Source organism: Dermochelys coriacea, chromosome 1 (genome assembly GCF_009764565.3).
Source record: "Dermochelys coriacea isolate rDerCor1 chromosome 1, rDerCor1.pri.v4, whole genome shotgun sequence".
Lineage (NCBI taxonomy): Eukaryota > Metazoa > Chordata > Testudines > Dermochelyidae > Dermochelys > Dermochelys coriacea.
Window position 1 is genome coordinate 337,120,414 of NC_050068.2, and position 21,562 is coordinate 337,141,975.

The window sequence follows — 21,562 nt, forward strand, 5'->3', positions numbered from 1 at the left end:
CGGGCTCAGGGTGATGTATGGTATTTAAACATTTACCAAATGGAGGAGAGGCAAAGACGCTCCTTTCCTGGGGTGCCAGGGAGTCTGTGGCAGAGTCAGGAACTGAATCCAGGTCTCCTTCATGCCAAAGACACTGAGGAAAATTGCTCTCTGTTCATCCTTACCTACAATCTAATTTAGTAGCCCAGCCTTTCGATATATTGCTGCCAATCCTCATTTTCTGCATTAAACGCCTCAATTTCCCCATAAATGGCCATTCTTGTTCTGACACTTTTCAGGGTTACCCAAACACTGCCACCTGCTTACAGCATGAGCACCTGGTCTGTGCCCACCGGGGGATACCCTCCCCAGCTAAAAGAAAAGGAATACTTGTGGCACCTTAGAGAGGTGCCACAAGTACTCCTTTTCTTTTTGCGAATACAGACTAACACGGCTGCTACTCTGAAACCTCCCCAGCTACTGGCTGTTAGCAATACAGGGGATCCACTCCGGGCTTCACAAGCTCTGCTCTTTCTCCACGCAGGCTAGCAATTTACACCCTGCACTTTGTAACACTCGACTGCTCAATCCCTTATCTTCTGGACACCTACAATGCCTCTGTGGAAGCAGTGCACCCCAGTTCACCACTGGGCTTAGCACAAGGCACTTACACACCTCTCTCCTAAAACCACGTTCAAGTTTATTTAACAAAGCTTGAGACAGAGAGTCAAAAAAAAAAAAACAGATATAAGGGATTGGAAACACAAGTAAAAGAAAATCATAAAATGCATTCTGTAGCTTATACTTATTAACAACTTACTTTCCTATCTAATAAGGTATTTCTTACCTATGGTAATTCTTTATAGTGCTTGTCCAGTTCAGAAAACTGGGATCCACCTTTCAGGAGATAAAGCCTCTTTTCTACCAATGTGATATATGCCATCATGTGCCAGCAATGCCCCTCTGCCATGTACATTGGCCAAACTGGACAGTCTCTACGTAAAAGAATGAATGGACACAAATCAGACGTCAAGAATTATAACATTCAAAAACCAGTTGGAGAACACTTCAATCTCTCTGGTCACTCGATCACAGACCTAAGAGTGGCTATACTTCAACAAAAAAGCTTCAAAAACAGACTCCAACGAGAGACTGCTGAATTGGAATTAATTTGCAAACTGGATACAATTAACTTAGGCTTGAATAGAGACTGGGAATGGATGAGTCATTACACAAAGTAAAACTATTTCCCCATGGTATTTCTCCCTCCCACCCCACCCCCCACTGTTCCTCTGATATTCTTGTTAACTGCTGGAATTAGCCTACCTTGCTTGTCACCATGAAAGGTTTTCCTCCTTTCCCCCTGCCCCCTGCTGCTGGTGATGGCTTATCTTAAGTGATCACTCTCCTTACAGTGTGTATGATAAACCCATTGTTTCATGTTCTCTGTGTGTGTGTACATAAATCTCTCCTCTGTTTTTTCCACCAAATGCATCCGATGAAGTGAGCTGTAGCTCACGAAAGCTTATGCTCTAATAAATTTGTTAGTCTCTAAGGTGCCACAAGTACTCCTTTTCTTTTTGCGAATACAGACTAACACGGCTGCTACTCTGAAGCCTCTTTTCTGTAACAGATACAATCTTGTGCTCTCTCCTCTTCTCTTAGACAGTTATAGACTATTGTTACTACCCAAGGTGGGTCCCTATTCAGAAACTTTTCTTGGGGTTCTTTTATCTTTGTAAATCCTCAAACCTGCTGCTGGTCCAGGCAGTAAACACAGGGCTGGCTGTACAGATGTCCATAGTTCTCAAAAAGAAAAGGAGTACTTGTGGCACCTTAGAGACTAACAAATTTATTAGAGCATAAGCTTTCGTGAGCTACAGCTCACTTCATCGGATGCATTTGGTGGAAAAAACAGAGGGGAGATTGATATACACACTCAGAGAACATGAAATAATGGGTTTATAATACACACTGTAAGGAGAGTGATCACTTAAGATAAGCCATCAGCAGCAGCAGGGGGGGGGAAAGGAGGAAAACCTTTCATGGTGACAAGCAAGGTAAGCTATTTCCAGCAGTTAACAAGAATATCTGAGGAACAGTGGGGGGTGGGGTGGGAGGGGAAAAATAACATGGGGAAATAGTTTTACTTGGTGTAATGACTCATCCATTCCCAGTCTCTATTCAAGCCTAAGTTAATTGTATCCAGTTTGCAAATTAATTCCAATTCAGCAGTCTCTCATTGGAGTCTGTTTTTGAAGCTTTTTTGTTGAAGGATAGCCACTCTTAGGTCTGTAATTGAGTGACCAGAGAGATTGAAGTGTTCTCCAACTGGTTTTTGAATGTTATAATTCTTGACGTCTGATTTGTGTCCATTCATTCTTTTACGTAGAGACTGTCTAGTTTGACCAATGTACATGGCAGAGGGGCATTGCTGGCACATGATGACATATATCACATTGGTAGATGCGCAGGTGAACGAGCCTCTCATAGTGTGGCTGATGTGATTAGGCCCTATGATGGTGTCTCCTGAATAGATATATGGACAGAGTTGGCAACGGGCTTTGTTGCAAGGATAGGTTCCTGGGTTGGTGGTTCTGTTGTGTGGTGTGTGGTTGCTGGTGAGTATTTGCTTCAGATTGGGGGGCTGTCTGTAAGCAAGGACTGGCCTCCCAAGATCTGTGAGAGTGATGGGTCGTCCTTCAGGATAGGTTGTAGATCCTTGATGATGCGTTGGAGAGGTTTTAGTTGGGGGCTGAAGGTGATGGCTAGTGGCGTTCTGTTATTTTCTTTGTTGGGCCTGTCCTGTAGTAGGTGACTTCTGGGTACTCTTCTGGCTCTGTCAATCTGTTTCTTCACTTCAGCAGGTGGGTATTGTAGTTGTAGGAATGCATGATAGAGATCTTGTAGGTGTTTGTCTCTGTCTGAGGGGTTGGAGCAAATGCGGTTATATCGTAGAGCTTGGCTGTAGACAATGGATCGAGTGGTATGATCTGGATGAAAGCTAGAGGCATGTAGGTAGGAATAGCGGTCAGTAGGTTTCCGATATAGGGTGGTGTTTATGTGACCATCGCTTATTAGCACCGTAGTGTCCAGGAAGTGGATCTCTTGTGTGGACTGGTCCAGGCTGAGGTTGATGGTGGGATGGAAATTGTTGAAATCATGGTGGAATTCCTCAAGGGCTTCTTTTCCATGGGTCCAGATGATGAAGATGTCATCAATGTAGTGCAAGTAGAGTAGGGACATTAGGAGACGAGAGCTGAGGAAGCGTTGTTCTAAGTCAGCCATAAAAATGTTGGCATACTGTGGGGCCATGCGGGTACCCATCGCAGTGCCGCTGACTTTAAGGTATACATTGTCCCCAAATGTGAAATAGTTATGGGTGAGGACAAAGTCACAAAGTTCAGCCACCAGGTTAGCCGTGACTAGGGGTGTGTCTGTGCGGATTTGAACACCCCGACCTGGGGTATTCTATCTGCTACCCAAGATCCATAAACCTGGAAATCCTGGATGCCCCATCATCTTAGGCATTGGCACCCTGATAGCAGGTTTGTCTGGCTATGTAGACTCCCTCCTCAGGCCCTACGTTACCAGCACTCCCAGCTATCTTCGAGACACCACTGACTTCCTGAGGAAACTACAATCCATCGGTGATCTTCCTAAAAACACCATCCTAGCCACTATGGATGTAGAAGCCCTCTACACCAACATTCCACACAAAGATGGGCTACAAGCCGTCAGGAACAGTATCCCCGATAATGTCATTGTTCCTGAGCTGTATTGGGGCAAGAACAAGTCGTGGTGAGAGGCAGTCATTGGGGACCTCCTTGGCTGTCAGGAGAGAGTCCTGCTACTCCAGGAGAGCGGCGGTAGTCTCTGCTGCCCTAGCTGATGTGTAGGGGACCGCCCCAGGCTCATGCACTGCCTTTTCCGGAGTAGTAAGTGCTGCTGGAAACATCAGACAGCCCCTCCTCCACATCTGCATTAGAGAACATTGAAAGGCAAATGTAATTACAGCTGCTAACTGCACAGGAGCAGTCTAGAAAAGGGACTTCTTGTATCCCTCCTCTATGCAGAGAGCCAGCCATAATATGGGCCTCTTGCTGTCACAGAAGAGAGCTGTCTTGGCAGAGCAGTGGTGAAAGTGAAACTGGCAGATTCAAATGGCGCTATCTGGCAGAAGCCAAGGCTCTGCTTACACAGCAGCTGGGCTGGAGGGTGAACAGAAGCTCACAGCAAGAACTGGGCTCAAGAAGACCTCTGCAGATATACCAAAGAGTTGCCAAGTGATCACGAGCAAAGGAGAGGAATGGGGTTTACTAGGAAAAGACAGGAAGACACTTCAGAAAAAAAGAAAATGCTAAACACTTGTCCAATGAATCAAGTCTTTGGTACCCAATCCTGCAGACAGAGATAGAAGTGAAGGGGGTCATCTGGTATCTGTATCTGGTGACTGTGCCTTACACTCGTCTCTCTTCCTTGCCAGAGATTTCATCTCAGACCAGAGCATAGAGACATCCCCAAGAGCACTGAGGGACAAATCGTTTTCTAGTGTTGGGCAGGATACACACTCCTATATTTATACTGGGAGTGCTTACTGGCCTTTGGCCCAATGACCATACTGTGCTGATGACATACATACAACTGCTAGCAGGAATAAATGTGGTAGCGCTGTATGGCATCCACAGGTTTAAAAAAAGGTCATGACGGGCACCTGCTTCTCCTCATCTAATGGAGGTCCTCAGTATTCTCCTCCTTTCGCCTCGCTGATTTTATGAGAGTATTTGAAGTGCTACCAAAATGCAGACAGCACTTGTCTGTGTGTTGCTTTCTCCACTGGTGCAATCTCAGCTGTCACTAATGCCTGGAAGAAATAAGCAGATGGATGAAGAGCAGCAGGCCCCAGCTTAATCTAGGAAGGACAGAAGGGATGATGGTGGGAAGGCAGTAACTCTTTGAGGGACTTGCAAAGACTCTAACTTCACTTTACATCCAGGTCGTCACCCCACAAGATATCCAGATGGCGCAAAGCCTCAGTCTCATGCTGGGCTTCCCACTACTCCTCAAAACACTCAGATTGCTACAGTACTGAAGAACGCTATCTTCCGTCTTCAGCTGGCCAGAAGACTGCACATCCTCCTTGCATTGGAGCAGATGGCCATTGGTGATCCACATACTACTGCAGCTCACGCTGCTGTATGTAACCACTACACCCAAGCCTCAGCAGGTGCTGGATGCAGCACCCTGCTTCACAGAGCAACACAGGCCAATGCTTCCACATTGCATCAATGTTGTATAAACTCCACTGGCTCCCCTTTATTGATCGGAGTCCGAACATATAGGGTCCCTTAATGTCTGGGAGCTGGCTAACTCCAACAGTGTCCTCTCAAGGGCTTCTATGTCTCCCTCTCTTTGTGCAAAACCACTTAGAGACTATATCCTACGATGATCTTGTTGATATGTATATAAAAAAGAGCCTAAGACAAGGACTGAATTTTAATTGTATGTCTGCATCATACCTAACAGAGAAAGGCCCTGATCTGGGCCTCGGCATTACCACAGTGCTAATACTAATAGACTTTATTCTGAAATAACTATTTGTTCTCTCTAAAAATATAAGGTAACATTTATAAATGCAATAACATATTTCAAGATGGGCATATGTACAGGAATAACTCACACTTGAGTCCACCTTCTTTGACATAATACCTCCTGTCTTGTGTGTTATTCCATATTTTGAAGCATTTCATAAACTTTCTGGGAGTTTTGACTGTAACGTCTGCTCTTCTATGATATGCCAACCATGTGATGAACTTGTGTAATTTTACTGGAGGCTTCAAATTTCAAAGCATGCAAAACCATTAATAATTAGATCCTAGGAGAAAAGTGATGTTGCAAATGGGCAGAAATTGCTTCAGATCGACACTGAAATTCATTTCTACGTACTTGGAAGGCTACCACTCAGCAAAGAGTTTGCATAAAGCTTTTAATTTATGGTGGAAAAAAGCACATTTTAGGTATTCCACATTTTAATCATGTCCTTTTTGCAATATAACAGTTGTCAATCGAGTACAAGAAGGCACTTATTCAGTGTTAAATTTCCACACATCTTTTTTTCTCATTTATAGTATATTATCAATAATAATAGCAATACCAACCTCTATTCATCAGTAGATGTCAATGTGCTTTAGTAAGGAGGTAAAGTATCATTTATCTGTTTTACAGATGGGTAAACTGAGAGGCACAGAGATGCAAAGTGACTTACTCAAGGTTATCCAGCAGATCAGTGACAGAGCCAGGACTAGAAAACCTACATCTCCCAAACTAATGCTCAATCTACAAGGCCATTGTGTGTCCCCAAACTAAACCAACTTTCTCCTGGAGAACTAACTACCAGAGAGGAAAACTCCTAGTGAACCAGAGCCTCAGGTGGTGTAAATTGGTGAAGCTCCTTGGAAGTTAAAATTATGCTGCTCTAATAAATCAATGCCATGGCACAAAGAAAATAAAGCATATTGAGTTGCATCCTCAGCTGTGCAAATGACAATGGCTTGATTCTATAAAAAGGAATCTATAAAATCTTGAATCTATAAAAAGGAAAATAAGGACAACCCAGGGAATTGCAGACCAGTTAGATTAACTTCTGTTCCCAGAAAGATAATGGAGCAAATAATTAAGCAATCAGTTTGCAAACTCCTAGAAGATAATAAGGTGATAAGTAACAGTCAACATGGATAGCTTTCCTTGATAGGGTAACAGTCCTTGTGGATGCGGGGAAGTGGTAGACATGATATATCTTTAGTAAAGCTTTTGATGCTATCTTGCATGACCTGCTCATAAACACACAAGGGAAATGCAACCTAGATGGAGCTACTATAAGGTGGGTGCATAACTGGTTAGAAAACTGTTCCCAGAGAGTAGTTATCAGTATTTCACAGTCATGCTGGAAGGGACTGAGGTCCTGCAGGGATCAGTTCTGGATCCGGTTCTGTTCAATATCTTCATCAATGATTTAGATAATGGCATACAGAGTATCCTTATAAAGTTTCGCAAAAAGAAAAGTCTCTAAGGTGCCACAAGTACTGCTTTTCTTTTTGCGAATACAGACTAACACGTCTGCTACTCTGAAACTTATAAAGTTTGTGGATGATACCAAGCTGGGAGGGGTTTCAAGTGCTTTGGAAGATAGGATTAAAATTCAAAATGATCTGGACAAACTGGAGAAATAGTCTGAAGTAAATAGGATGAAATTCAATAAGGACAAATACAAAATACTCCATTTAGGAAGGAACAATCAGTTGCACATATACAAAATGGGAAATGACTGCCTAGGAAGGAGTATTGCAGAAAGGGATCTGGAGGTCATAGTGGATCACAAGCTAAATATGAGCCAAAAGTATAACACTGTTGCAAAAAAAGCAAACATCCTTCTGGGATGTATTAGCAGAAGTGTTGTAAGCAAGACACAAGAAGTAATTCTTCCGCTCTATTACATGCTGATTAGGCCTCAACTGGAGTATTGTGTCCAGTTCTATAAGCCACATTTCATGAAAGATGTGGACAAATTGGAGAAAGTCCAGAGAAGAGCAACAAAAATGATTAAAGGTCTAGAAAACATGACCTATGAGGGAAGATTGAAAAACTTGGGTTTGTTTAGTCTGGAAAAGAGAAGACTGAGAGGGGACATGATACCAGTTTTCAAGTACATAAAAGATTGTTACAAGGAGGAGGAAGAAGAATTGTTTTTCTTAACTATGAGGATAGGACAAGAAGCAATGGTCTTAAATTGCAGCAAGGGAGGTTTAGGTTGGACATTAGGAAAAACTTTCTGTCAGGGTGGTTAAGCACTAGAATAAATTGTCTAGGGAGCTTGTGGATTCTCCATCACTGGAGATTTTTAAGAGCAGGTTGGACAAACACCTGTCAGGAATGGTCTGGATAATACTTAGTCCTGCCACAAGTGCAGGAGACTGGACTAGATGACCTCTTGAGGGTCCTTCCAGTTCTTTGATTCTATGTTCTGCTTCCCTAAACTGCCCTTAACGTTTTAACTGGATATAGTAGCCCTTCAGTGCTTAATTTGTGCCAGGGCTTGCCAAGGCTGAGCCCTGGCACCTGTAGGCTTGCCGTGTCCATTATGAAAGTAAAAAAATTGCTGGAGCCCTGGCACCTAATTGCTTGAGCCCCAGCACCTCTTTCATTCCAAATTAAGCACGGTAGTCTTTACTTCCTAATGAATGATGTGTAGTGCTGCTGCAGCTTCTCCTCATCTGCTGCCACCTTGTCAGACCTCGAAGGTGGCTGAATTCTGGAGATGTTGCGGAGTGGCAAAAGAAAAGAAAAATGAAAAAGTGAAGGAAATCGACGAAACCATGGCCATCACGGTTCCGTTGCATTTGCTGGGTAGACAAGAGAAAAAGGGAGAGGAGGGAATGGGAGAAAATGAAATTTCAAAATGTTTTAAAGACAATGTTTAGCCAAAAAAAAAATCCCTTTCCAAATGAAAAGAACTTCAAAATGTGGAAAGTTTTCATGGAAATGTCTTTTCCTTTTTTCCCCAACCAGCTCTAGTTTCTAAAACACACAAATTGGTACCAATCCAACAAATCACTCAGGGTGATTTAGGATCAGATTTTCAAAAGAGCACAGGCCCAGATTTCCAAGTGCTCAACACTTAACTGGAATCAGATTTTCAACAGAGGCCAGCAATCTGGCCCCGATTAGGAGTGCAGTGAATGAGCTAAATTGATTATGCCCATTTTAATTCTGAATAAGACTGTCCAATGGGTTTAATGCAGTTTACCTAATCCACTATAAATTCACACCTTTAGTTAATTCAGATTAATTTTCCTGAATATTCCTGTGTAAACACACCCATAGATGCTTATGAAAATTGCACACTTAAGAACATGCTTAACTTTAAGCACAAGTAGTTACATTAAAATCAATGGGACTATTCACATGTTTATGTTCTTTCCTGCATTTTGGCAATAGACTTATTTTAATAACTGTACAATTTACCCCTCATGAGTCCCCAAGGACATCAAAGGCACCAGTCCTCAATGAGGCAAACAGAACTGAAACACAATTTTTAGCTCAACTGACTTTGAGATACTGAATAACAGGCCAAATAAGTTAGAAAAAATTTTCTACAAGTGAAAACACCTTATATTTTGACTCCCCATATCTCATGCATGCTTTATACAATTTACTTCTGTCTTTCCAGAAAAATTCGAAGAAAACCTGCTTCAGTATGTGATTTTTCTGGCAGTTTGGTTTAGTTTCAGCTAAGTTATGTGTCAAACTCTGGTGTTTCATGGAAAGTTAGCTTCAACCATAACTATGGAGAAAATGCAATTTTGTTTCCTTTACCTTGTCATCTATCGGCAATTTTCCTTTTTCTGTTCCATCCAGGTCTGAGCTATCAGATTTCAGGCAGCCACTATCAGTATGTGAGTAATTTGTGTACCTGGCATATATCTGTCACTCTGATGCTTGTGTTTCTGTGCAAAGGCTTTTACAAAAGGTGACTGGATCTCTAATTATAACGAGTAAGGAGATACAGGCTTGTCCATCACTCACTTCCAGTGAAGTGAGGTACCTTATCCTACAGCATAGTTCTCATCAAGCATTAAGGTCAAGTTCTGGCAGAGCCAATATAAATGAGCCAAGTGTGTTGGATTAGCAGTGCTAGCGTGTTGGTAGTCCATCATTTTCAAGAAGGGCATAGTGTAGCATTTAACCGTGTCAGCACTTGTGAATCGGTTTTTAGACACATCAAATTTCAAGGAAAAATAGAATTTTGTTTAGAAATGTACTTCAGTAGAAAAAGGCACCTATCTTATGGTTTATCTACATGGCAATTTAGTGCATGGCAAGCCAGAGTGAGAATTAAGAAATATGCCAGACTGCACTTGGATTTCACTGCACTGTAGCAGCAGCAAGCTGGTGCACTATAGATGCACACCCTGGCTTGCTGCACAGTGATTTGCCTAGCAGACCATCCCTTAGTTACCTTTGCAAGTAATTAATAATACCGTCAAAGTCAGCAGCTGCTCTTCATCCCTGTGCCAAAAAGTAACCAAACACAGTAAAATCAAACCCAAGTGCTAACCTTCTCCACTACAGACATCAGCTTTTGCTGTTCCAAAACTGTAGGTAAAAAGATGAGCCATGCAGAATGCCGTGAAGATCAACAAATTCAGACTACTTCTGATCTGGGGAGATTCCAAAGTGGAGGTACCCTCATAGAGAACAACTTACTTCATGATTAATGGTATTGGAGACAGTTGATTGAGCTAACAGCCTCAGCATGGGTACCTGACCTTCATCCATTGCCCAGAAGAGATCACCAGCTCATGCCGCTATTGCGGTACAGTCCAGTACCCAGGTGTGTAACCAGATTGACAAGGCTCAAAGGGATCCGAGGCACCGAGGTGCTCAGAGAGTTCTCACTAGGACCTTTGCAATAATCTTAATCAAAACCGGAAGATTTGAAACTACATGATTGTTAGACAGAGTGTGATTGCCAAGTGTTCGTATTGTTATGTGGGAGAGTGTTGGAGGCAATCACAGACCGCACTGAAGCTAATGGCTATGCTAGCTACCGTTCATTCAGGCTAAACAGAATAAGCAATTAAGCTCCTTTGTTGAATATATATATAGCTGAAACAACTGAAACCACTGCCCAAGGTGCTGAGCCACATGGAAAGACCTGAGCAAGAACTAACTCAGGAAGAATAAGAATTCCCTGGGATTGATTGAAAACACGGGGGCTGGGCACTGATTGGGAGCCTATATCTATTTTGTCTGGTTTCTCATTTTGGTATTTGGATTGATTCTATTCTAACAGAGGGGCCAAATTAATTTTCACCATGAATCTACCTTTCAAAAAAAGGCCTTACTGCTAGAGATGCACCAGAAATGCCCCAGAAAAACTAGAAGCTGATGAGTAATCTCATATTGGAGACAGCATCTAGTTAGTAGCTGGGCACTAGACTGGGAGATGGGAGATCAGGATTCTCTTTCTGGGATCTGACACTGACTTGCTTTGTGACCTTGGGCAAATCCCTTCATTTCTCTTTGCCTCTGTTTCCCCTCACTTTGTCTATTTAGACTGTAATCTCTTTGGGATAGGGACAGTTTCTAAATACATGTTTGCACAATGCCTGTCACAATGGGCCCTGACCTCAGTTGGGTAGTTAAATGCTATCACAGTAACAATGTTTGACAGATAGCCACTCCCATTTGAAACAATATTCAAATGTACCATCTCAGAAAAGTGTTTTAAGGTCAGCCAGCATGGATTTGGGCAGAATGGTGATATCACTTCCGGAAGCATGTGGCACAATTCAGCTCTGAGTTAGTGGGTGCTATTCCAACTGCAGGGAAGGGAAGAATATGGCCCACGTTCTTTTACATGTAACACTGCCAGGCGTGACTTATGTATATTGCAGAGCTAACACACCCCGAGCCAAGCAAGCATGTCAGAGGTGTCTGTCGATGGAGATGTGCAGGAGATGTGCAATTAAAATCCTAGCTCATATTTGCTAATGGCTTCAAACCAACTTTTCTTCTTCACAGCCAGCACTCTGTGCAGGAATCCCCACCTGAACATCTAGCCACCTGAATCTACCTCGCTGCTTAAGGCTTGTTCTTTTACTAATCACATAGCCAAATGGAAAACATTTGCTCCTGTAAGCATCACCCTTTTGACAGTCCTAGAGAGAACAATTTTTGGCAACCCTTCTCAGACTGATATGCCTGCCGCACTTGTTCTTGTGGGCAGCACAGTGACACAAAAAGAAGCCAAAGCCACACGGGGCTTCAGGAGCAATGAGTAGGAAGAAGTTTGGAAGTGAGGTCAGCCAGTTTGCAGGATGAGAGAAGAGCTGTGCCTGCAAAAGGGAGTCATTTTTTTTTTTTTACTGAAAATTATGTTCCTGGTTAATATTTAAAAGCTCAGAGACTGAACACCTGAGAGGCAGTGATCATGTTTTCCTGGGAACCAGGAATCTGCCCCATGTTCCTGTCCATTTTATAAAATACAGAATTTTTCCCTGGCTTTGGACTCCGCTGCAGTTTGGAGACCTGAGTGAACCACTGGTGTGCTGAGTGGGGCTAGCTAGCCTGTGTACATCAGGAATCAGCCCCCCCTTAGTGTGTCACATGTTGCCAACCTTCTGTCCCCTCATCGACGTCCTGGGGGGTACCCCATCCTTCTCATGACAGAAGTCCTTTGGATCAGCATGTAGAGTGTCAGAGAAGTGAGGTGGCTTGACAGAGGAGAATGAGTGGGCCTTCTCCCATCTCTCTCCCTTCCACACCCACTGCCTAATGCCCAAGGAAAATGCCAACCCTTTCCCCTGCCATATTTCTCACTTGAAAAAGCTGGTAACCAAAGAAATGAATGTGAATGATGAAAGGCTGAAATAAAGCTGACACTTTGCAGGATTGCTCATTCCAGATGAAATTTATCCCAAGACAGAAGGCCTGCCCATGACCCTATATACCACCTAAGATGGCATTGATGCATAGGGCCTTGTGTAGGTCGTCTATGGGATTTAAAACACAGGGTTGTCTCTAACTAGACATTTCTGAGGGGAAGTTACTTGTTCCCGACAGCCTTGGAGTGCTGTTGTGACAAACTGCTTTTGATATTACCCCATAAAACCCTCAAGGAAAAGGAGAAGGTAGGTGTGGGAAGGAAGGGTGGTTGGCTTATGGGACTGGCAGAGAGCTCAAAAGATCTGGGTTGGATTCTGAGCTGAACCACCATAATCTTGAGTGAGTCATTCATTATTATTGGTATTACTGTATACTGCACTAGGCTCTGTACAAACACAGGACAAAAGACAGTCCTCAGCCCAAAGGACTTGAAAGCGAAGTATAAGACAAGAGACAGCAAATGGATACAAACAGATGCAGGAGTACAAGGAAAAAATCACTAGCATGATAAGCAGTGGTCTCAGCAGCCTCGCTCAGCTCCCATTTAGCTACATAAATAAGTAGCCAGATTTTCAGAAGTGTTCAGTTCGTTGGGTATGGAGCTCTTTTGAAAACTTGCCCATAAGTGTTACTGTGGGAGCTGCAGAGTGCAGAGTTCTTTTGAAAATCTGATTTTTATGTAGGTGTGAAAATGGGAGCTAAACTCTTTTCAAAATCTGGCCCCCCAGCAGGGAAGTGAGCCATTGAAAACCTGGCCCTTAGGCTCTATGCCTAAATTTCCCCACCTATAAAATGGGGATAACAATCTTCATGGGGCTGTTGTGGAGATAAATATATTAAATGCTTGTTGTGGCCCTAAGATAGCAGGATGATATCGGCCATACAAATGCACAGAATAGATAATGCATAGGATCTCAGAGCACGTTATAGTCCAGAGAACAGATTACTACCATGAACTATGGAAGCAGATCTGATTGAATTATAAGCTGCCAATAATTTATCTGACAATTTTGTCCAATAAATTATTTGCAAACAAATATTTTTCATTATTTGATGCACTCTGAAGATGGTTGAATAATATCGGGCAAATAATTTGTTCGACTGAATTTGATGTTAAATTATTTGTGAATATATTTCTTTTGTTATTCCTACCAGCTTTCCCCGAGTAGATGTTAACCTGAGAGGGTCTTTTCCTGCATTGATTAAAAAACCATTTGGCTGATTGCCTATGGTGAAGGGTGAAATTGTTTGTTTGCAGCTGACATATCATTTACCAGCAAATGGAGAACTCTGCTGAATGGGCTGCGGTTCAGGCTATATAGACATCATTATGGCTATAAAGAAGTATGTTTAAATGTGTAGCTAGCTATGACTTATCATATAAAGATGCTGGAGTAAATATAAATAAAATTCTGTCCTTTGCCAGAATCTGATAGAGCAATATAGAAACTCCCCCAGGAGAAACAGCTGCATCGAAATAAGCTTGTTCATCCATCTTTCAGTGTTAAATTTGAATTGTCTCTTCTTTAAATTTCTTAGCACTCTGTTTTAAATAATGCTAAGTGTTTCTAAATTATACATAGCCCTGCAAGTCTAATCATAATAAATTTTGCTTTAAGGAAAAGGTAAGTACGGTAATGAAATATTAAAGTGTTCTACTTAAATATTACCATGTTTGATTTTTTAAGGACTTGGAGTTCAAGGTGGCCACATTAATTCATGCTGTAAAGAGAAACTATCAAGGAGTTTACAGGCAAATATATATATAGTCATGAGACTGTTGTAGCATAACATGGTGAGATCTAAAGGTTTGATCCTGCAATCACAGCAAAATGCTTATTGACTTCAATGGGAGTAGAATCAGCACAAAATATACACATTCTTGAATGTCTGTTCTACCCTTGACCCATGATCAGCATTAAAGTGAGCACATGCAGCCCTAGGCATTTTTCTGCCTTGGGCAAACTTCAATATACGTATCCTTTCTGTTCTAGCTCATCTTCTTAACTTTTACCTTTTCCTTGATTTATTTTCTTGCAAGGTTTTTAATTTTAAAGACAAATTATCAGGTGTTTAAGGCACTAGACCATGATTCATGAGATCTGGGTTCAGTTTCCAGTTCCATCACAGACTCACTGCATGTCCTTGGGCAAGTTTTTTAATCTCCCTGAGCCTCAGTTCCCCCATCTTTAAAATTGGGTTAATAATATTTCTTTTCTCCCATCCTTTGTTTATCTTGCCCAGGAAGGGGAGCCAGAGCCTCCCTCCCACAATGTCTCCCTCCCTCAAGCCAGGCAGAAGGTGGTAGGGATGTACCTCCCCTTCCCATGGAGGGTGGGCAGCTGGAGTTCAGCCTGGCACTTTGGAAGAAAAGGTCCTCTGCTGAGCAGAGCAACAACTAAATACCCAGCACCGGCAGGCCCAGATGGCAGCAAGGGAGAATTCTGAAGCTGTGGGAGGGGCTAGTGGGATTCAGGAAGGGAGGATATAACCTAGGGGAGGTTGACAAGTGCAGTGAGACACAGAGGGAGCTGCAGCCTGAATGGAGGGTGGAAGGAAACATAAGGGCAATACGACTCTCAGAGTAGGGGAGACAGCAGAAGAGCATTGAGTGTGAGAGAGAGCTAGATATGGGGGGAATCTGCTTTATTTATTCTTCATCTCCTGTCCTAACTTGTTGCTTAACAGCAGTCAGCAACATTCCACATTTGGCTCGTTTCACCCCAGAGTTGGTTGTTTTTCTGTGGAACTTTGTGTGTAGTAAAATTTGTTCAGCTTGTGAAGCAATTATGGATCCTTTGGGATGAAAGGCACTATGCACATGTAAGCTGATCTTATTTCTCATTGCCGGAGCTTTCCATTTTCCCAAAACATGTCCTTTTAACACTGCTCTGAATGTTTTATTGATGAAAAGAACATAATAACTGATGTCTCCTTTTGCCTTTTCTAATTCCTTTTGTCTATTTAGGGGCTTGATGGAAAGTCTTGTTGGCTTGTTCGTCCCTTGCTTGTGGGACAGCACTTCACATTTAGCAATGGGTCAAGAGGACTAAGGGGCACGTCTACTTCTGCCCATGCTTCTTAAAGCTGCCAAAACAGGACCAATGAAGATGTTCACCAGGCTGCAGGTGCTTGCCCTGGCTTTGCTCTCCAAGGGAGTTTTCCTTTCCCTAAGTGACCATAACTTTTTAAGAAAAGAAATTAAGATAGAAGGAGACTTAGTCTTAGGTGGTTTATTCCCAATTAATGAAAAAGGCACCGGGACAGAAGAATGTGGGAGAATCAATGAAGACCGAGGCATCCAGCGCTTGGAGGCTATGTTGTTTGCCATTGATGAAATCAACAGAGACAATTACTTGCTCCCAGGAATTAAGCTTGGAGTTCATATTTTGGACACATGTTCGAGGGATACATATGCTTTAGAACAGTCTCTGGAGTTTGTCAGAGCATCTTTGACGAAAGTGGACGAAGCGGAGTATATGTGCCCCGATGGATCTTACGCCATTCAAGAAAACATTCCATTACTCATTGCAGGTGTCATAGGTGGTTCTTATAGCAGTGTCTCCATACAGGTAAGACATTTCAAAACGTACACCCTCTGGAGTGAACTATTCATTTTGAGCTTCCCTGAAAGAAAAACCTACTAAATATGGTACAGATCATGGGTCAAATTTGTTCCTAGAGCCAATGAATTTACACCAAGGATGAACCTAAACCAAATTGATTTTTAAAAAAAAAATCTGCTATAACTTAAATATGGGTAGGCTGGACATTTCCTTTAGCGATAATAGAACCTGTGGGGATTTGTGATTTTGAAAAAATTAGATAATATATTGTAAACTTTGACCTTCCCAGAACTTTTTTGAATATCATGATTTTTTTAAAATCTCAATTCACACCATTGTTTTCACATGGAAATTTAACAACACCACCATATATATTCTGAGTAAATGGAAGCCTCTGTCGTGCAAACAATAAAGATGATTTTTAAAGTAATTCTTGCCCTAGGCTGACCAAAGAATAAGATAAAATAAAATAAAATAAATATCATTTAACAGCCCAAAACTTGCATTACACCAGAACCAAAGGGAACTTGACCTCCAGACATTAGAGTTTTGCATTAAGGGCCTGATCTAAAACCGACTTAAGCCAACAGAAGTTTTTCCACTGTCTTCAGTGCTCATTGGATGAGATCTTATATCTAGAAGCCACAATTCTAATGGGTTCTAAATTTGCTGTGATTTCCTTATTTCTTTGTATTGTTCATGATAAGAATGTGTTTAACTCTCTGCTGTGTATGAATGGGGAAGGTGTCTGAAGATATAAGGCTAAGTGCTATAAGAAGTCTGACTACAGCTGATTAGGTTTTAGCTTAATTAGAGAAGAAACCCTGACTTTTTGTTTTGTACATCGAGTGAATGCAAAGAACAAATATTTTCTTCCATTTTTTTACAGAGATTCTGCCTGCTCCTCTACCTATCTAGTATGTCTACCGCACCCATTGCCACCGTGTCAGGGTGCTGAGACTTCCAAGCTTCTTCCAAAACGTTCATCTCTTGCCTCAGAATCCAGTTCTCATCACTATAAAAATCCTCTTGCATCTTTGGGAGAGGCTGGTCTACTTTCAGTTCTTCTCTGCTGAACCAAAATCTACCCCCCCCCCCTCACAAAGGAGCAGTGTTTTACTCCTCAAACAGTCCCATCTAAACAGAAGGGACAACTTGCCAGTAAGGTTCTACACACTGTATTATATCAGTATCAAACAGGACAAAATCCTGCCTCGTGCTACTAGCGGAGAAAGAAGTCATAGGGACCTTTATCTGCCCCTTGCAGAAACAAGACGGGATTTCAGCTAGTGCTAACTTCAATTAGCACTAAGCTGAGGGATTGACTGTCACCCTAGCCAGCACACTAAGGCTCCACTGGCTTGGGAGGACAGCCAGGTCCCTATGCTAACATCACAGAGTTATCATGAGTTCAGAATGGCCACTAAGAGAGAATACAGCCTCCTCTTTTTGGCCCAGACTATGGCCTCTTCGGCATGCTCATGCAGGAGAGTTATGGGGTGAGGAGCAACCTCTGGAAAGCTGCTACCCCCCTCCTGCGTAAGGCGTGGGTTGAGCTTTGACTTTACCCCACAATGTACCAGACAGCCATGCCAGGGGATGTATTCTGTGCCAGATATAGGGTTGGTGCAGGGCATGTTCCTCCCCACCAGAGCAAGGGAGAAACCAGGAAGCAGCATGTGACTCCAGAGTCCTGGGCTGTACTATTGGTGACTCTGCCCAATATACAGGCCTCGACAGTTTAACTCTAAAGGAAGAGTAAGCACATCCTTATGTGCATGTCCTGCCAGCATTCCTGGGACATCCTGCTGTGTGCTATCTGGATGGCTCTAGGACTTACTGCCCTGCCCACATCATTCCACCTCTTTGCCCCCAGCCTCTGGCACCTGCAAGGGCAGGATTAGTTTCAGATCCATAACATTCCCTGGGATACAACCATGAAAGTGATTTCTGAATTAAACCCTTCCTTAGTGGCAGAACAATGTCAGAGCAGCCTCTCTATGCTGCCTTCATCTCAGGGTGCAGAACTTTTTGCTAGGCCCAGTACTGCTGCTACATGTAGCAATCAGGCTTTGGAGAATGATTGGGGCATATCACTGAGCCTGTTAAGACCCCCACATCCACACCTAGGTACAGGGTCTTCCCTTACTGAATAAATGACTGTTATAATTCTGGGAGGGAAATTGAGAGAGAGACAGTTGTGATAAGGTGGTGTTCTCTCCTTGACTGACAGATCGCTTCAACCACGCAGGTCTGCCAGGGACAGTGGGGAAAGGGAACATATGGCCTGAAAACTTATCCCCTCCGCAAACAAACAAAAAATCTACAGCCATACAATCAGAGACCATAAAGAATATGTGACCTGTGTAACCAATAAAAACAGCATGAATTGTAGATTCTCAATATTTACAAAGAACCATTTGCAAAAAATCCCATAGCACTACTTAGCACTCAGCCTAGAAGGGTCAGTGACAAAAAAATTGCTTCTTCTACTTCCCCTTCGCTAGGAAGCTTGATTGGTTCCTCTAAGGTCTAAAGCCATAAACCAGAGCTTTCACTGCCTCCTGGCTGGGTCACTAGCTCATTTTAAATGGCAGCATTGCAGAGACGGCAGCTCAATCAAATCAGTATCTTAGATGTCTGTATACTAATGCGAGAAGTATGGGGAATAAGCAGGAAGAACTCGAAATGCTAGTAAATAAACACAACTGTGACATAGTTGGCATCACGGAGACTTAGTGGAATAATATGCATGACTGGAATATTGGTACAAAAGGGTACAGCTTGCTCAGGAAGGACAGGCAGGGAAAAAAGGGAGAAGGTGTTGCCTTGTATATTAAAAAGGTATACACTTGGACTAAGATTGAGATGGAACTAGGAGACAGACTTGTTGCAAGTCTCTGGGTAAGGATAAAAGGGGTAAAAAACAAGGGTAATGTCATGGTAGGAGTCTATTACAGACCACCAAACCAGGAAGAAGAGGTGGATGAGGCTTTTTTTAAATGACTAACAAAATCATCCAAAGCACAGGACTTGGTGGTAATGGAGGACTTCAGATACCCAAACATCTGTTGGGAATATAACACAACAGGGCAGAGATTATCCAACAAGTTCTTGGAATGTATTGGGTGAAAGTGATCATGAAATGGTAGAGTTCACGATTATAAGGAATGATAGGAGGGAGAACAGCAAAATAAAGACAGTGGATTTCAAGAAGGCAGACTTTATAAAACTCAGGGAGTTGATAGGTAAAATCCCATGGAAAGCAAGTCTAAGGGGAAAAACAATTGAAGACAGTTTTTCAAAGAGACATTATTAAGGGCACAAGAGCAAACTATCCCACTGTGTAGGAAAGATAGGAAGTCTGGCAAGAGACCACCCTGGCTTAGCCAGGAGATTGTCAATGATCTAAAACTAAAAAAAAAGAGTCCTAAAAAGTGGAAACTCGGTCAAATTACAAAGGATGAATGTAAACAAATAACACAAGTATGTAGGGACAAAATTAGAAAAGCCAAGGCACAAAATTAGATCAAACTAGCTAGGAACATAAAAGGAAACAAGAAAACATTCTACAAATACATTAGAAGCAAGAGGCAGACCAAGGACTAAGTAGGCCCGTTACTCAATGAGGGGGGAAAGACAATAACAGAAAATGTGGAAATGGCAGAGATGCTTAATGACTTCTTTGTTTCAGTTTTCATCAAGAAGGTTGGTGGCAATTGGACATCTAACATAGTGAATGCAAGTGAAAATGAAGTAGGATAAGAATCTAAACTAGGGAAAGAACAAGTCAAAAATTACTGAGACAAGTTAGATGTCTTCAAATCACCAAGGCCTGAATAAATGCATCCTAGAATACTCAAAGATCTGACTGAGAAGATGTCTGAGCCATTAGCAATTATCTTTGAAAAATCGTGGAAGACAGGAGATATTCCAGAAGACTGGAAAAGGGCAAACGGAGTGCCAATCTATAAAAAGGGAAATAAGGACAACCTGGGGCATTACAGACCAGTCAGCTTAACTTCTATACCCGGAAAGATAATGGAGCAAATAATTAAGCAATCAATTTGCAGACACCTAGAAAATAAGGTGATAAATAACAGTTAGCATGAATCTGTCAAGAACAAATTGTGTCAAACCAACCTGATAGCTTTCCTTGACAGGATAACAAGTCTTGTGGATGGGGGGGAAGGAGTAGATGTGGTATATCTTGACTTTAGTAAGGCTTTTCATACTGTCTCACATGACTTTCTCATAAACAAACTAGGGAAATACAACCTAGATGGAGCTACTATAAGGTGAGTGCATAACTGGTTGGAAAATCGTTCCCAGAGAGTAGTTATCAGTGATTCACAGTCATTCTGGAAGGGCATAATGAGTAGGATCCCACAGGGATTGGTTCTGGGTCCGGTTCTGTTCAATATCTTCATCAATTATTTAGATAATGGCATAAGGAGTACACTTATAAAGTTTGTGGACGATACCAAACTGGGAGGGGTTTCAAGTGCTTTGGAGGATAGGATTAAAATTCAAAATGATCTGGACAAACTGGAGAAATGGTCTGAAGTAAATAGGATGAAATTCAATAAGGATAAATACAAAGTACTCCACTTAGGAAGGAACAATCAGTTGCACACATAGAAAATGGGAAATGACTGCCTAGGAATGAGTACTGCAGAAAGGGATCTGGGGTTCATAGTGGATCACAAGCTAAATATGAGTCAACAATGTAACACTGTTGCAAAAAAAACCAAACATTCTGGGATGTATTAGCAGGAGTATTGTAAACCAGACATGGAAGTAATTCTTCTGCTCTACTCTGCGCTGATTAGGCCTCAACTGTAGTGTTGTGTTCAGTTCTGGGTGCCACATTTCAGGAAAGATGTGGACAAATTGGAGAAAGTCCAGAGAAGAGCAACTAAAATTATTCAAGGTCTAGAAAACATGACCTATGAAGGAAGGTTAAAATAAGTGGGTTTGTTTAGTCTGGAGAAAAGGAGACTGAGAGGGAACTTGATAACAGTTTTGAAGTACATAAAAGGTTGTTACATGGAGGGGGGAGAAAAATTGTTCATCTTAACCCCTGAGGATAGGACAAGAAGCAATGGTCTTAAATTGCAGCAAGGGTGGTTTAGGTTGGACATTTGGAAAAACTTCCTAACTGTCAGAGTGGTTAAGCACTGGAATAAATTGCCTAGGGAGGTTGTGGAATCTCCATCATTGGAGATTTTTAAGAGCAGGTTGTACAAACATCTGTCAGGGATGGTCTAGAATGATAATACTTAGTCCTGCCTTGAGTGCAGGGGAATGGACCAGATGACCTCTGGAGGTCCCTTCCAGTTCTATGATTCTACAATTCTACGATTCATGCAGACTGTGGCAGCCCACATCAGCAATGGGTCTGGCAGCTGTGAGCAGTTGGGGCTGGCAGGAAATGAAGATTATTGTTATCCGCTGGAAAATAGGCAGGATGTAATTAGAATAGATACACAGATGATAAGAATTACAAAACAGTAATTTAGCAATGAAAATGAAATTAACAATTTACAAAAAAGCACCGTAGAGCTTTA

The 21,562-nt window shown here is 42.2% G+C and overlaps 1 protein-coding gene across 3 annotated transcripts in view; it reads left to right on the plus strand.

The window, feature by feature from the left end:
* Window positions 1–21,562, plus strand: part of GRM3 (glutamate metabotropic receptor 3) — a 149,449-nt gene that overhangs the window by 77,484 nt on the left and 50,403 nt on the right. For all 3 annotated transcript variants that reach the window (XM_038387021.2, XM_038387023.1, XM_038387024.2), the window contains exon 2: window positions 15,395–15,998. In XM_038387021.2, coding sequence (XP_038242949.1) covers window positions 15,501–15,998 — 498 coding nt within the window. In that variant the 5' untranslated portion in view covers window positions 15,395–15,500. The remainder of the gene's footprint in view (window positions 1–15,394; window positions 15,999–21,562) is intronic.